The sequence below is a fragment of the Nilaparvata lugens genome, chromosome 1 (assembly GCF_014356525.2).
Source record: "Nilaparvata lugens isolate BPH chromosome 1, ASM1435652v1, whole genome shotgun sequence".
Taxonomy (NCBI): Eukaryota; Metazoa; Arthropoda; class Insecta; order Hemiptera; family Delphacidae; genus Nilaparvata; species Nilaparvata lugens.
In genome coordinates, this window is record NC_052504.1 from 4,291,711 (window position 1) to 4,309,299 (window position 17,589).

Consider the following 17,589-nt stretch of genomic DNA (forward strand, 5'->3'; position numbering starts at 1 on the left):
ATTCTACATCCACATTCAACAAAATAAAAACAAGTCACGATTGGCAATTATCCAATATTACTAGTAGATGATCGGCTTGCTCTGCTCTGCTGTCTTTTCAATTTTATGAAGCACACACTAGTACAGTAACTTCTCAGAGAGGAGAAAGGAAAATATATTTTCTGTGTGATACTACAGTACTCCATAATTTCCCTCTCAGTATTATCTCATGCTGCTGATATCAACATAAAAGCTGTTGTTCCTTTTCCAATATAGGCAATTCATAATAAGTTTGGAATTATTTTATTTCTATGAATGCATAAATAAATAAATGAATGAGTCGATTCTATTACACATTGACAAATAATCTGATAATGAGATCCTTCCAGAATAATTTTTATCAATGATTAAATTGAGGCTCCATCAATTATTGTTATACTTTTTTTTCAATTCAAAGTGAAACTTCAAATCAAATAATTTATTATTAAATCGCCATACCATCTATTCATATGATTAGTCCATTTATAAAAATTAAAGTCAAATAAAATTATTCTTTATATCTTCTGGATTAATTGTAACTTACTGGAAACTGGGTATACAGAAAAAAATATTTCATGCTTTTTTCTATTTGACTACTTGCTAGACAGCCATATTTATTTCTGAGTACAAAATTCATAAACTCAAATAATGAATAGATCACGAAGAAAACAGAAACCTCCATAATTTATTTCCTTTCAATAATATATTTCAAAGTAAAGAAATATAAAGTAATAAATTTGTTGACAGTGTGTGATATAATATATCCCAGAATTAAAATTCAATTAATTCAATGGAATTGACGAATGCAAATTATATAAAAATCTGCATAATAAATAATTTACACATTCTATGAAACTTATTTAGTAATAGGCTATATCAAATAATAAATAGTCTATTATTTTTGCAATTACTATAACCTACTATTAGCTATCACTATATGAAAAATTACTAATAACTACTGATACTATTCTAGCATATTATGATAATATACGGTTAAAAGAATTTATCTTTTTTCTATCTGTATGAACTTGTGACCCCCGTGGTTCAGAGAACTCGCTCAAAACTGTTTTGCATTGTAATCTTTAAAACCCTCAACTTATGATTATTCAGAGTTTATGAAAATTAATAAAGCTGCTAAATATTTCTCTTACAATAATAATTTGACAGCAGTTTCCATTGAGAATGTTATTTGAAATGAAAAATTACTCTAAAAATATTACTCTGTCGCTTCAACATCTTTGACACTCATATGGATCCAAAATCATTTTTTTTAACGTTTGATACATGATTTCGATACATAGTTCCAAGAGAAAATAAATAGCCAAAACCGCAAATTGATAATTATATCAACCCATATCATTTTGTTGATACAAAAGTTGTAAAGTATAAAGAACCAGCTAAAATCATATGTCAGCGTGTGTGATAGCTCCCAAATCAACTTTAGTAGACAGTCTACTAACTTTGCTCCCAAATAACCTCAGATGATGTTACGAATGAATGAATGGAAAAACTGTAGTAATTGTATGCAAAGAATTCTTCAGCTGACCAAATGATAGATCATAACAATTTTTTTCTAATGCACTTTCAATGTTATTTTTATATCCTGAAAAAGGACGAAAGAGTGAGTCAATTTGTTGTCCAACGAACTTGACCTGTAAAAGGGTTCGGAGAATACGAGTTCATAATTTGAGAAGATTGATCAATTCTTTCTAAAGTTATTGTAGAACATACAAACAGACGGACAACGACTTTGTCCTTCAGTAAGTCAAAAGTTAAAACTCATGCTAGTTCAATAATTAGTCTATACAAAACCACTATAAATGAACAAAATATTTTACTAAGCTTAATTTATAATGAATACCAATAGAATATATTATGAGCCCAAAGTTAAACAATAATATTCAACATTCCACAATAACACTTTGCATTGATGTGGCGGAGCTCCTGAAATTTTTCACACACACACATACAGACCAATACCCAAAAACCACTTTTTTGGACTCAGGGGGCCTTGAAACGTATAGAAATCTAGAAATTCGGGTACCTTAATTTTTTTCGGAAAGCAATACTTTCCTTACCTATGGTAATAGGGCAAGGAAAGTAATAATAGTAATTACAGTAATTTCAAAATTGCCTATTTTCAAATTATGGTAAAGAAAGGAATTTACAATGTTTATTTTTTAGTGCCGGGATGGTGGTTTATAGTGACTACTGTATCAAGACAGTGTGGACAAAACTTGTGACGTGTCGCCCCAGATTGGCTAAAATGAGGTCCACATTGTAATGGGAGTGTTTGATTAGCAATTGCATTGCTATCCTTGTATATTATTATCATTATTCATTATTTTAGATTTTTCCAATTCATGTTATTATCTATAAAATTTAGTTTAAGAATTCTAATTGTTTCACTTGTTGCAATGCTAGTATACATGTTGGTTACATCAAATGATAGGAAAATAGCTGGAAATTAGTTGGAATTTTTATACCTTTAATTTTTTGAACCAAATTATATGTGTTTTTATGCTATGGGTTTCTTCCGTTATTATCTTTTGAAGTAGTAATTTATTCATATATTTGCAAGCTTTATATGCAGGAGCATTACAATACTTTACTACTGGCCTTATTGGTATTCCAACCTTATAAATGTATTTTTGATTGGTATATTAAACATTGGAGATAAAGGATTTATCATTTTCATGATACGATATTATTAATATTTTTACTACATTCATGAGTTGGATCTTCTGTTGAATTTTCAAATGTCAAATCTCTCAATTTAAGTCAAATGTTTTCAAATTGTTATCTATAATGAATTTTTTCACTTTATCATTATAATCTATTTGTTTTATGATAACTGTAGTAGGCCTACTTCCCTTGTCTGCTTTTGTGCTAATGGCATTCCCATTTTTCAATTTGTTTTAAATAGATTCCAAGTTACATGTCTTCTTTAGAACTTTTCAAAAAAGAATTTTTCTTTCAATAATAGGTTTTATCTATGCTTCAATATAGATATTGAATTCTTTTATTGATTCACTATTAAAATGATTCTCAATTTATTCTTGTATTATCTGATTCTTTTTATCTGATAATAGCATCATATAGCCAAAACATGTGACTAGATAATTTTAAAAAGGGTAACTACTAAGTTTCCATCTTATTTATATTCAACAGTAGCCCTAAAAAATAGACGATATTTACTGGAAATTTACTTTGCTCATTATTGCTGTAATTTGTGAGTTAAGTTGATTGATTTTTAATGTATGGTACTATAATAGAATCTGAGTACCCGATACAGGTAACAGTGAAATTTTGTGCATAATTTAATTTTATTCTTTGAGAAAACTGTTGATTGAAACATAAATTAATAAATTAAATGATAAAAATTACACAAAAAATGCGAGCTTTTACTGAAATCCCGAATGAAATAATGTAACTTTATTGTGTTTTATGCAACTTGCAACTTATTCAAACATAATTCATAATTCATTAGTATTATCTTTAACTAGCTTGCCCGGCGAACTTAGTACCGCCAAAAAGTCAATGTATCACATGTCACACTTGACTATTTGGTGAATCTTGAAATTCATCTGAATTTATCCCAATATACACACAACATATTATTCCCAAAGTTTCATGCTGTTCTGTCAAGTAGTTTTTGAGTCCTATAGGGAAATATCAATATATATATATATATATATATATATATATATATATAATATATATATATATAATATATATATATATATATATATATATAAATTAATGTCTGTGTGTAAGATAGTTGATAGTTCCCTATAGGACTTATTATATATATGTAGATTCGTGGGTAAGCCGGAATATGTTTATTCAAGTGTTAGAACTGACAGTAGTCAAGCTTCAGCTTTCCAAAACAAAGGTTGTCAAAACATTCATAGCTTATTATTATCTCTCATTTATCACAGAGAGAATAAATGAACATAGCTTCAACATAGTGCTTATAGAATAAATTGTTCTTTCAAAGGTATGAGAGTGCAATAACGCATATGTAAATTATTTTATAATCTCCTATAAATCAATAACATGATTCAAAAAGATGGAATTGGCAGGAGTAGGCCTATATTCTTGACTTGGCCGGTGATGTGGCGAATCAGTGGTGATGTGTGAAACGAGTGTGCTTTGAGATTGTGTTTGTGATAGCATGAGCGTTATGGCAGAGGTGATAGGAGGGAGTGGAAGAGAGAAAGAGATATGTGTGAGAGAGCGCGAGAATGGAGGGAGTGGAAGAGAGAAAGAGATATGTGCGAGAGAGCGCGAAAACGGAGGGAGTGGAAGAGAGAAAGAGATATGTGCGAGAGAGCGCGAGAAAGACAAGTAGCGCAGCTCTAGCGGCACGTACCAGAACTCCGTCTTGAGTTACGCGAACTGCCGTCATCAAACTAATGCATTGGATAATATGTCTATTCTTTCTATAGTCAAAGGTTTCACCCTCTATTGACTGTCTACCACCCTATCTTCTTCCTACCTGAATTGCCATTATTGACAGTCTGAAAGTCTATTGACCTTTCTGCTGAAACTAAAGAATTCCTTGAAAATGACCGTCTGCTTCCTATACACACTGCACTTTGTATGTGGAAGTCAAGAGAAAACTTTGTTGCTGAGAGGTCCGAAATTCGTTAAGTAGATGTAAATAAGCAGCAAAAACTCAAAAATGTCATGGGACCAGGTAAAAATTCGTTGTGTAGAGGATTTCGTTAGGTGGAGGTTTGTTATAGAGAGGTTCGTATTATTAGTTTGTTCAATATCCTACAGTTTATAATAGACAGGCCTTATTGACAATTACTTGCGAATAGCTCCTCGAATAACAATGTTTGAAATACTATTGTTCACGTAGGCTTCAGCAACACCTTTCTGCAAGAAGGGCGTTGGCAGATGTGCGTGTGTCAAACTGGTTGGAATCTACAATCTACAAATTGACACCCTGGCTCACTAGAGCAACTGTTCAAAGGTAGTTTACAAAGAATAGCTGTCACGAAAGGCAATTCATTCATTTTAAACAAAGACAGCTCATTATTTGTCCGTTGCAGTTGAGAGCGGATTGGAATGTCAACATACAATACGATAAACAATATAAAACTTAAATTTCGTATTAGGTGGATAAAACTATTCTTTTAGACTCAGTATGAGAAGCAGAAGGTGATATAATTGAAAAAATAAAATATCCCTAATTCCAGGTGCTAAAAATTTTATTGTCTAGGCCTACTAGGAGTGGATGCGTTTGTAATCGTGTTATTATGGTTCACTGCAGTTATCCTACAAAACTTGTCCTGCACACTCGCACAAGCGCCAATTACAGAGCGGAGGTGCTCAATTAATTAAATTATTAATTAATTAATTCACACCTAATTTACTAAATTATTTATAATCAATTAATTAAATTGGGGTGACATATGGTCAATCACTTTATTATACAATTTTCGTTTGGAAAACTATTTATAATCCTTGAAGATAACAGTAAATCTTTTAATTACCATTGTATCATAAAATCAGGAAACGGGTATTCTACTTTATATGGTTATGAAATGTTTCATAACTATTAGTTCGGAGAACAGTAGAACTCGCTACACTCACTAACATTAAATTTATACTCACACACGTCTGCCTATTCACACACAAACACACATACAAATTGGATTTAGAGTATGATGATATATGCAATAGGATCGGTGGAGAACGCTGAGAAATATAAGTTCTCTACACTTTTGAGCTTAGAAGCACGATTGGAAACATGGAAAGATAAAAAATCTTACAAATGGACGAACGCTGATTGACTTGAAACTCGAATTTGCTTCGCTCATTCAATAAATATACCTCAATCTGGTCTCCAACCCATTCCAGCATATTGCAATTCCAAACAAAAACCTAACCCCCTAAGCTACCCAACTCTAATTTTTCAACACAAAAATCTGTAACATCAACATGCATGAGCATAATGCCCACACAGCCGCACACAATCATGAATGTTCTATTCTATCTGGTACGATTTGTAAGGTGAAAAAACATACTGTAATACCTATATCACGATGAATATTAAATCACTTATTTGAAATATGAAAATATAAAGATAAAACTAAGTGAAAAACATCAGTAAACAACAATATTTACAAAAAATATGCACATACTCTATCACTACGCTTGGCCCGTGATGGAAAAGCTTCCACTGTTAAACCGCAATTCCACTGTTAATCAAGAGTCTCTTAAACGAGGATCATACATCATAGAAACTCATGATTGGTTCTAAATTTTATCCTATAGGAGCTCAGTTACCTTAAATATTTATCTTCAACTACTGTTTTCCATCTTAGAACTACCGAGATCGTGAATATGAGGAGAATATCTTCAATCTCTTGATATTTTCAAGTGATTGAATTGTACCGTGCGTCCAAGTGAACTATGAATAAAAATGATAAAATCAACAGCATTTTTTGCATTTGAAGTTTATCAACACGGTCGGAATTGATTAGCAGATTCAGCCACAAAGTTTCTTCTAAAAGGTCATGAAGATTATTTCAAAATCGATTTACAATTTTAGTTTTGCTCTTTATTGCTCTACTTATAATTTTGTATTATATCAAGCAAAGGAAATACATTTACGACAAAAATACACATACATAATAACAGGGGTAGGTAAATCTTTTTAAGAGTATCAATCAATTTCCTCCTTATAATATACAATGAAACTGGATGTTATTTTACTGAATGCTAAGAAGATTATAACTCTTATAAGTTTATAATGAGAGAAATTCATTGAATTTTCAAATTACTCCCTCTTCCCCAATCTCCCGCTAGACGGCTAGCCTAACAGCATTTAGTTCATATGCAAAATTAGAACTTTCCACTATGGGTACAGTCCATGAAAAAGGTTGACAACCATTGGCTATTCAATGAAAACAAAAAGCAACTGAAATAATATATTTTAAGGTTAACAATCTTTGGCTATTCAATGAAAAAAAGTAACTGAAACAATATTATTGTTAATGAGCAGTTTTGACATCATTTATTAAAATCATTTTAGAACAATAATAGAGAAATATAATGCTGCATTACACAGCACCTCAAGAACATGTCATGATTAAAATTATTCCATGCTCTTTCTCAATTTTTAAGTTCAAAATCGCAATATTATGGATTAAAATAGATTGATTTAAATTTTTTCAATTATTGAATTGAAGTACATAATGTAATAAAGTTTGGATTATATTATATTTTTATATGGACAACAGTTTATCTGGCTACTCATTCACTTATTGTTTTCTAGTTCTTGTTGATTAGAAATAAAAATTAATCCTCTTTGTCACTGGAGACACAGCATTCATGCGATCTGGAGAGTTGAGAGTAGCAAGTGATTAGAATAAGAAAAATGAATGTCTAGTCTATGTATTATTAGCAAAACAATGACATGCATGCATGCCTCAAGCCATAAATCCTGTCAGCAGTTGTTTTGTTGGGGGGAGAGAGTGGTGTGAACTGGTTTGTTGGAGAGGGAAGTGTAGGATGCCAATGACTCCCCACTACGTCCCCCTACAACAATACTAATCAAGCTCAGACAGAAATCGTCATTTGCGTATACAAGCGCTTTCTACCGGTATAAGTGATACTACACATTAGGCGAAACAATAGTCGGTAAGAATGTTCCCTCTGATCCTTCTCTGTGGTTCTTTACAAGAACCAGAATGGAGTTTTTCCCTATACTGACATCACATTCATCACCTGGTTGCAATCCTTGTCGCAATCCAGTGCTTGGCAGTCTCTTCAGACTGATTAGTCTTTGTGACCTACGTGAGTTCCACACCTGGCCTTCTTTGTAGGTCCTTCCGCTGAGGAAGGGGTGGCCAAGTTGTCTCTAGGGCGCCCGGCCACCCTTGACTCGGCCTCTTGATCCACATTTGTGCCTGAAGTTTCGCCCATCTTTGGTCTCTTGGGTTTTTCTTTTTACCCCTCCGAAACTTCGCAGGGCCAAAAGCCTCACCTCTCTCAAGAAGTTTTGCCTAAATGGCCGCTCTTCCTTGAGCAGTAGTGAGTTTTGGCCTCTTCACCCGCAAACTCGTGACCTACGTGAGTTCCACTCCTGGCATTTTGGTAGGTCCTTCCGCTGAAAGAGGGGACGCCAAACTGCCTCTAGGGCGCCCGGCGCCCGGCCACCCTTGACTCAGCCTCTTGACCCACATTTGTGCCTGAAGTTTCGCCCATCTTTGGTCTCTTGGGTTTTTCTTTTTGCCCCTTCGAAACTGCCCTGATAGGGCAGATCCCGTGGGTTTGAAGGCAAGGTAAATTCTGGAGTTGCCTTGATGTCCATTTTAGTCGCCTCCTACGCCAAGCATGGTTGCTGTGGGTGAATTCTGGTTTTCAACACATTCTTGAGTACGATGATCGACTCAAAGCTCCCCCAACCCACATGTTTATAACTTTTTAATAAATTCGTGATATTTCAAGACAATATTCTACTGGTTTATTACGGACTAGGAGGTAGCCCGTGATCCGGCTGATCTGATTGAAAACTTGACGTACTGGGATCTTGAAGTATTGAAAATAGACCTATAACCATCCCGTTAAATTATAAGAATCTGTATGTTAAATTTCAAGTTAATCAGTTGAGTTGGTCAGACTCAGACGTGATGACACGTATTCGTAAATTTCCTATCTCGTACGTGTATAAGCCAACTCTTTCCTTCATTATATTATAGATGAATATCACTATATCTCACCACAAACAATATCCTAAAGTGTGGATGGATGTGTTGAGAGAAGAAAATTGAATATCATTGGATTAATAGAAAATAAACATTTCCGTTAAATCAACTGAAACTGATCGATTCCTTCCACGAGGTGCTCCTAGAGGCAGTGTTGTTTTTGACGTCTCCTCCTTGCACTATAATGTTCTGTAATTTATTATTGATTGTGACGATTCAATGTTGCGAAGTTTGTCTTTTTTCATGCTGAATAATTTTTTTAAATACCATACGTTTTTTAACTCACTGAATAAATGAAATTTGATTGATTGATCGATTACAGCACATTTTATAGCGGCACTATTTCTATTCTAAAAAATGAGAGCCAATTTTTTACTTATTCTCATTATGGGCAAGATTTTCCCTTAACGTGTTGTAAATACAATGATCTTTCATTTTGAAAAGAGCAAAAATTGCTGTATCTTGCAAGATAACGGCGCTAGATAAGAAATAGTAACTTTCTGGATAGAGGTTGGTCTGCGGTTTTTAAAATTACAAAAACGGAGGTCTTATCAAAAATTGTTACACATACGTTTCTGCGCCTTGTTTCAAAGAACTTGTATACCAAATTTTATCCAAATCGGACAATAACTGTGACTGTTACTGTGGTACAAACAAACAGACAAAAGCCGATCGAGTCGAAACTATAGACTTCAGCTTCGCTTCGGTCAATAAATTGAATTGTAGACCAATCATTCAACTTTTTTATTTTAGGCAAGAAATCGACGCCCTCTGCAGAGTTTACAAGAAACTGGTGACTTCGGCTAGCAGTAGACGTCTACAGAGCAACAACGGTCAAAACAACAAGTCATCCGGCATTGCTTCTTCACAGGCTGCCAATGAGGTGAGACATCAACACAATAATCTATAGAGTGTCTGATAAGTCACTTCCTATTTCTATACAGCTATAATTTCTTCATCTACTAACCAATTTTGTTAGAACTACTTTTGTTAGATAGATCACTCCTGGAGGTTGTGTTTAACACCAATTTTTATTTGGTTCAGTTTAAGAATGCTCCCTCTCTTGACTGTGAAAGAACGAGCCAAAATAGCAGCTCGTGTGAGGTCTGGAGATCTGTGGTGCGAGTACAAAGGAGGTGGAGGGCTGAACGAGGTATCCATGCAACACTGGATGCAAAAACTGTTGAAAATACCCATTCCAAACGTCTAACAACAGGGAGTGTCGCAGATGCAAGACGATCAGGAAGACCATCAACGTCAGAGAATGTTGACAGAGTTCGTGAAATGTCCATGAAGAGCCCTAAGAAATCACTGCATCAAGGATCTCGTGAAAGTGGTCTTTCACATTACTCTGTTGCAACGATTCTTAAGAAAGATCTCAGTGTTTTTTCATCCAGTTTTGCATGGATCCCTCCACCACCGTTGTACTCGCACTACAGATCCCAGACCTCATAATGAGCTGCTATTTTGGCTCGTTCTTCCACAGTAAAGAGAGGGGGCATTTTTAAACTGAAACAAATGAAAATTGGTGTTAAACACAACCTCAAGGAGTGCTCCATCTAGCAAAAGTAGTTCTAACAAAATTGGTTCATAGATAAAGAAATTATAGCTGTATAAAATAGGGAGTGACTTATCAGATACTCTGTAGTGTGAAAGCACACATATATCACAGTGAAAAACATCTAAACATCGTCAGAATGATTCACTACAAATTGTCAGTAGTGGTTAAATGGGAATCGTTATTATAAGGAATGCTAACAGTTGAATGAGAATCTAGCTCACTGGAGCTATAGGCTGTTCAATTTCTATCAACAAATCTAGAATACATAAATCTGAATAATTCTAGATTCCTTGATATCAACTGCAGTATGATTGTATCCTACATTATATTTTAATAATAAATCATTTATGATGATGGTTTCTTGATCCATTCCGAACTGCGATGTATTAGCAAACTATTCTGATGTTTTGAACAACATAATTGGACATGCATAGTCAATTATTTGTTACTAGCTTGCCCGGCGAACTTCGTACCGCCAAAAAGTCAATGTATCTCATATCACACTTGATTCTATTTGGTGAATCATTAAATTTATCTGACAATCAATATTTTCATTCACATCTCAAGACGGACTTCTTATGTGCAGCATTAATTATTGCATTCATGATCAAGAAACCATCATAATAAGCTATTCATTATTAAAATATAATGTAGGCTACAATCTTACTGCAGTAGATATCAAGGAATCTAGAATTATTCAGGTTTATGTATTCTGGATTTGTTGATAGAAATTAAACAGCCTATTGCAATCATACAGTCATGCAGTCATGCAGCATTAATTATTCTTTTCAATCAATTGCTAGTAATATCTATTAGTAAAGTGTTGAATTAAAAAAAGATAGGTTAAATCAGTGTTTCAAAGATTGATTTAATGCGTTCATAGTAGTTGATTGTCAATAGATGGTCCAGGAAATATACGATGAATCACACAGAATTCCATCAATCACACAGAATTCAAATATTCTTTCCATCTTCGTCATTCGTGTATTTCCTACCCCGTACTATGTCTATTCTTTCCTTTATTATGTTATAGCTAATATTTTATCCACTATGTTGTTTTAATGGTGTGTTTTACATCAATTTTGGTTGATGATATTCAAGTTTTCAGTTTGAATTTGTTGCGTTTTTGCAGGGCCTGAGCCGAGTTATGTTCAGGGAGTTGCTGCACAATACATTCGATGTGGTGACAGAGGAAGTGCTCATGGAGAGAATTTTCAGCGCTTTTGATCGCCAGGTACTTGAATTAATTACGGTCATAAAGTAAAGAAGATAAAGTAGGTACCGTAATTGTTAAAATCATCTATGGGGGCCAGCCAGGATAGGCGAGACCAACAATAGTACAGGGTGTTTCAGAGAAACGGGAAATTTTTAAAGTTAAATAATTCCAAGAAAAACAAATCTTAAAGTTTCTCATATCATTCAATAGTAGAAATAATGCCATTTTAGAATAGATAATACCGTAACATATATTTTTTGAAGATGTCATCTTGCAGGTGTATTCCTTTTTTACGCAAACATTCCTGTAGTTCTCTCCATCACATTGTCCATGGTTTGACGTAACATTACATCTGGTATTTGAAATCGCTTCTCGAATCTTGGCCATCAATTCTGCAACAACGGAAGAATTGAAAGCTATGCATCCGTATGTTTCTGATATGTATTGTAGGTTTCAAGGATATGTATCTGATACCTATCAGATACATAACCGTGCTGTGTGGGTTATTGTATCAATCAATAATAAAGATGAAGATAAATTATTTCAGATTTGTGGTAGAAATATAATTCTATACAAGGGCTGTTCAAAAAGTAGTAAGCTATATTTTTTCGAAAACGTTCATAAAGGTGCATACAGATATACGCGCCGCGAACATTAGTAATTCACTTTTAATCAGCTGACTATATCTGTATTTTTACAGAAACGGTAAGATACAGATATAAAAAGCTTGGCATCAGCTGATTAAAAGTGAATTGCTCATGTTCGCGGCGCGTATATCTGTACGCACCTTCATATATAAACTTTATTTATTTATACAATTAGAATCAATATTTCAAATTCCACTAGATAAATCCCAAAGGAAAACCTCTTAGAGAGAGAGAGAGAGAAAGAGTGAGAGAGAGAGGGTGGGTAATAATTTCCTTACCATTTATATCAATTTTCGTGCTGAAAACTAAATCCTGTACAAGGTCTGCTCGAGAAGTAGTGAGCCATATTTTTGAAAAAAAACAACCGTTACTTTTCTAGGCGGCCGGTTGGCTGCGATTGGAGGACTGGCTGCTGGGACTGTCAGTGTTCTTGCGAGGCACCCTCGAGGAGCGAGCCCTGTTTGCGTTTCATGTCTACGATTTGAACAACGACGGCTTCATCAGTCGTGAGGAAATGTTTCTGCTACTCAGGTACGTTATAGTCTTGGATAAAGATACTGTATCATTTTGTGGTGATACTGTATCATGTGTGGTGATACTGTATCATGTGTGGTGATACTGTATCATGTGTGGTGATACTGTATCATGTGTGGTGATACTGTATCGTGTGTGGTGATACTGTTTCATGGTTGGTGATACTGTATCATGTGTGGGTATACTGTATTGTGTGTGGTGATACTGTATCGTGTGTGGTGATACTGTATCATATGTGGTGATACTGTATCATTTTATGGTGATAGTGTATCATTTATGTTGATAATGGAGAAAAGATGGCACAATACGATATGCCATGTCGTTTATGTTTCAAATTTTAAGCCGAATTTTTGTCAACTCAAGCCGATTATTGTCGACTGCAGTCTATTATTACTGTTTTGGCCGGGGGAGAGTGTAAGAACGGCACTCTATGTGAGACTGCCAGCGTCACATAGCTTCCCGAAAAAGGACTAGGTGGACTATCGGCTTGAGTTAACAGAGAAACTTGGAACATGAACTTGCTTTACCATCTCGCTTTATCTTCTCATGCTATCTTTTCTCTATGGTATCACATACAAGCCTATGTTAAGCTGTGCGAAAGGATGAAAATAACTTTTTACTGGTGATACTTTACAAAGTTTTTCGATTTGGATTCTTTCAAGTTATCAATGAATTTCGATTTCTCTGTTAGGCCTATTACCTTTTGAGTTATGAGCACTAAAAGTTTGAATAGTTGGCACATTCGGTAAGAGATGAATTCATGATATCTTTGAGAAACATTCTTCATAGTATTGTTAATGAAATGAACCATTTTTTCAGATAATGTATTTCTTTGAAAATGGAATAACCTTCTAAAAATTTTTTTTCGGAAAACATTCTTTATTTCATCTTCAAATATCGGGGCACCGAGCTTCGCTCGTTATTTTTATTTATTGATAAGCAGAACATAATTCTCTAAAATGATCATGTTTATATTTTACAGCTGGCTATACTTCACCTTATGAATTTCGGGGATGCGATATTTTGATTTTCCACAGAATCACTCGCTCACTTTTTACTATCCACAGACGACGAAAGTCTCAGATGTTTCAGCCAAGGATGAATTATCCTTTTAATGTCGTTCAGCGAGTTTTCCCGAAGATGAGACCTAGTGCAATAGAATTTTTATATCATAAACCTACTATGTTCCAAATTTCGTGAAGATCGTTAGAGCCGTTTTCGAGATCCGGTGAAATGCATACAAACATATAAACATCTAAACATCTGAACATATAAACATATAAACAGAAATTGCTAGTTTAATAGTATAGGATAGGATACCGAAATGAAGATATTATGAAGAATGTATCTCTTATCGAGTTTGAATTGAAAAGTTTGAACTTTGGGTGCTCATAACTCAAAAAGTAATTATCAGAAAATCTAAATTTATTGATAACTTGATAGTATCCAGATCGAAAAACGTTGATATTTAATATCACCAGTATAAAGTTTATTTTAGCTTTTTGCACACCCTCAACTGTGGCTTAGCATTGCTATCAATTTAATGTAAACCATTTCCAGCGTTCACTGGAAAGTTATATTAAATTTAATTCTCCATTTTTCTAAAATGAAAACACTTTACAAATCATCATATAGTCAATAGAAAGTGTTTCCTCGCATGGGATATAGGCTTATGCGCGGAAAATAAATTGGGAATATAAGGCCAAATGAATGAAAAAGATAATAGGTTCAGAAAGATAAAAAAATGAATTTTCTTGACGTCAAAACTTTAAGAACGTGTATATCTCGAAAACTATAGTGGAAATGGGAAACAGTTGCAAACGAAACTTGTGAGAAAATCTGTGAGCGTTAAGCTGGGTTTTCGTTTGTGCGTAAATGCCGTCGTCGACCACGACAGGGTGATGATCTAAATTTGGGAAGATTTCAATTTGTATAAATAACCTAAAAGATTATGTTCAATGGGGGATCTTGAGTTTATACTTTTTTATACTTTCAAATGGCAATATTTTAATATCATCATAAATGCTTTTATTTTTTAATGATAAACACAAATAATAAAAAGTTATTTCATCAGCTGTTTTAGCACACTTGAAATTTGAACAATATGAATGTCAACAATGTCGTCGACTACCGTACGTACAAACGAAAATGCACCTTTAAGCTAGGCGCACACAGATCGTCATCCGTCGGACGGCACGCATCGGACGGATCGGACGATTAAATTTGATACGTTGTTTTCAATTGAAGTGCGCATGCCTATACTATGCGGATAGGTATGCGCACTCCAATTGAAAACAATGCATCAAATCTAATCGTCCAATCCGTCTGATGCGTGCCGTCCGTCCGATGACGATCTGTGTGCGCCTACCTTAAGGGTGTGATCACATTGAATGCGCATATGTGCAAGTACAAGCTTGGTTATGCATGACCAGCAAGCATGCAGATCAGAAACAAAATCAGAGATAGGTACTCTTACACTGAACAATTGCACTTGCTGGTTGCGTTCAGTGAGAGCAGCTACATTCAATAGCAATTTTCAAATTTCGTTTTTCGGCTTATGCATGATTTGACGTGCACTACTTGCACATAAAGTATACGTATTCAATGTTATCACAGCCTTAATTTTTTATTGGATAATAATGTGATTGGGTTCTTCTTCTTAGGGTAACCATCCACTGGAACCGTATTCAACCGATTCGTTCGACCGTTGGATCGGACGAATCTGACGGCCGTTAATTCGGCCGAATATGGTCGTCCATTGTAACCGTTTTGGTCAGTCTAGTTCAGTAGTTGACTGGTTGCCAGAAAGTGAAGTAGCTAGTCGGAAAAGTCATTCTTCTGTGTGTGTTTACTCACAAATATAATAAAAAAATATTCATAAAACAGAACAAGTTCAAAAAACAAAACAGACAAGACTGTGAAACAATTTTGAGGTTAGGATGATGTTGTCTCAGCTCGACTTCGGACGGATAGAGCCGGAAAATCCCATTCAATTTGGATCGAAAACTTGATTGGGCCGTGCACGGATGTATGAACCTGTTGTAATGGACGAGCATCTATAGCTATCTTTGTTGGGGGATCGTTCGGACTAGTTCGGTAGTTTTCGGCCGATGCTAGTTCGGACGAAATCGGTTCCATTCCAGTGGACGGCCCACCCTATACTTTTGCTGAACGTTTTGTCTTTTTGTATACTTTTCGTTTTGAAGAACCAATAAGAAATTTTTGAATTGATAAAAAAATTTGAATTGAATGTCCATAACAAAAACCTCTGTTAATCTCAACCTCAACCTTGAATTTATTAACTTTAGGAACAGCCTGGTGAAACATCCGCAGGACGACGACCCGGACGAAGGCGTGAAGGACCTGGTGGAGTTGGCGGTGCGCAAAATGGACGCAGACCGCGACGGTCGTCTGTCGCAGCAGGACTTCCGCGCGGCCATCGCACAAGAACCACTCCTCTTGGAGGCATTTGGACAGTGTTTGCCCACGCACACGGCTGCCAACACTTTCCTTGCTACTCTGCTCTGAGGAAGAGGAGGAGGAGGAGGAGTATAGTTATAGGAGGAGGAGTTGGAGGAGGTGGAGGAGGAGTAGGAGGAGGAGTAGGAGGAGAAAGAGGAGAAAAAGAATGAGGAAGTGGAGAAGAAGGATGAGCAGGAGGAGTATGAGGAGGAAGAGGACTATGAGAATGAGGAGGTGGAGAGGAAGGATGAGGAGAAGGAGTATGAGGAGGGGAGGAGGAAGAGGAGGAGGAGGACTAGAAGAGACGAACCGCTGTTGTTGGAGGCCTTTTGACAGTATTTGCCCATGTACATTCAAATTCAAATTCAAATTTATTTCTCAAAAACATACACAATTATAATAATCTAATATTATAACATATAAAAATAATACAAGAAAAATACTATTAAATATATAAAATGATCCCAAAACTGCAGTATATTTTTTTTATGTCCATCTATGTTTAAGGAGTAGCCTACAAGGTAAAACCTGTGCGTATATGTTTGCCGACACTTTCCTTGCAACTGAAGAGGAGGAGGAGAAGAATGAGGAGGTGGTTTTAGAGGAGGAGAAGATGAAGGAGGATGACGAGAACAGATGGAGTAGGATGAGGTGGTGGTGGTGGAGAAGGAAGATGAGAAGAAGGAGAAGAAGAAGAAGGAGGAGGAGGAGCAGGAGGAGGAAGTGGTGGAGGAGGAGTAGGAGGAGAAGATGGAGGAGGAGGTGAAGACGTGGTGAGAGGTAGAGTAGGAGGAGAAACTGGTGAAGAAGAAGAAGAAGAAGGAGGAGAAGGTGGGGGGAAAAGATGTACAAAGTTTCTCGATCTATATACTATCAATTTATAAAAATAAAAAAGGTTCTGAGGAAAAAATGTTTGCTTTCCATTACATTTAAAGCGCCCACAGTTTAAATTTAACAGTATCTGTTCAATAAGTGAGAAATACATATGACATTTTGAGTATACATTACTCAAAATTTTTTTTTTTTTTATTGGTTGAATAGAAATAAAAATTCTTCCCAATGTCGAATTTTGAGTAGCTAAAGGCATTCAATTTGAAAAAAAAACTCAAACTCAAGTTATTTTCAGTCATTTTTTCAAAATGAAATAACTCTACCGGTATTTCAAGAATGAATGATCTCAGACAAAAATTATCTCGAATTTGATATGATCTAATTTAAACTTTGAGTGCTCATATCTCAAAACGTAATGGGCAGAAAAAATTTTTCCTGAAAAACTTTTTATTTTAATAATCTGATAGAATTCAAATCGAAAAACTTTGAAAATATCACCAGTGAAAAGCTTTTTTAGTGGTCCTCACTATAGGCAAAAACAGATCAAATCACAATAATTGTAACTTGAAGTTCAATTACTCTATTATAGAAAGA

The 17,589-nt window shown here is 35.0% G+C and overlaps 1 protein-coding gene across 1 annotated transcript in view; it reads left to right on the forward strand.

Annotated features, from left to right (window-relative positions):
- The window catches only part of LOC111050248 (EF-hand calcium-binding domain-containing protein 1-like), a 40,350-nt gene extending 24,026 nt beyond the window's left edge, over positions 1-16,324 (forward strand). Inside the window, exons 3-6 of the mRNA XM_022336543.2 lie at positions 9,498-9,627; positions 11,438-11,539; positions 12,548-12,699; positions 16,011-16,324. Coding sequence (XP_022192235.2) covers positions 9,498-9,627; positions 11,438-11,539; positions 12,548-12,699; positions 16,011-16,230 — 604 coding nt within the window. The 3' untranslated portion in view covers positions 16,231-16,324. The remainder of the gene's footprint in view (positions 1-9,497; positions 9,628-11,437; positions 11,540-12,547; positions 12,700-16,010) is intronic.
- Positions 16,325-17,589: the final 1,265 nt, after the last annotated feature.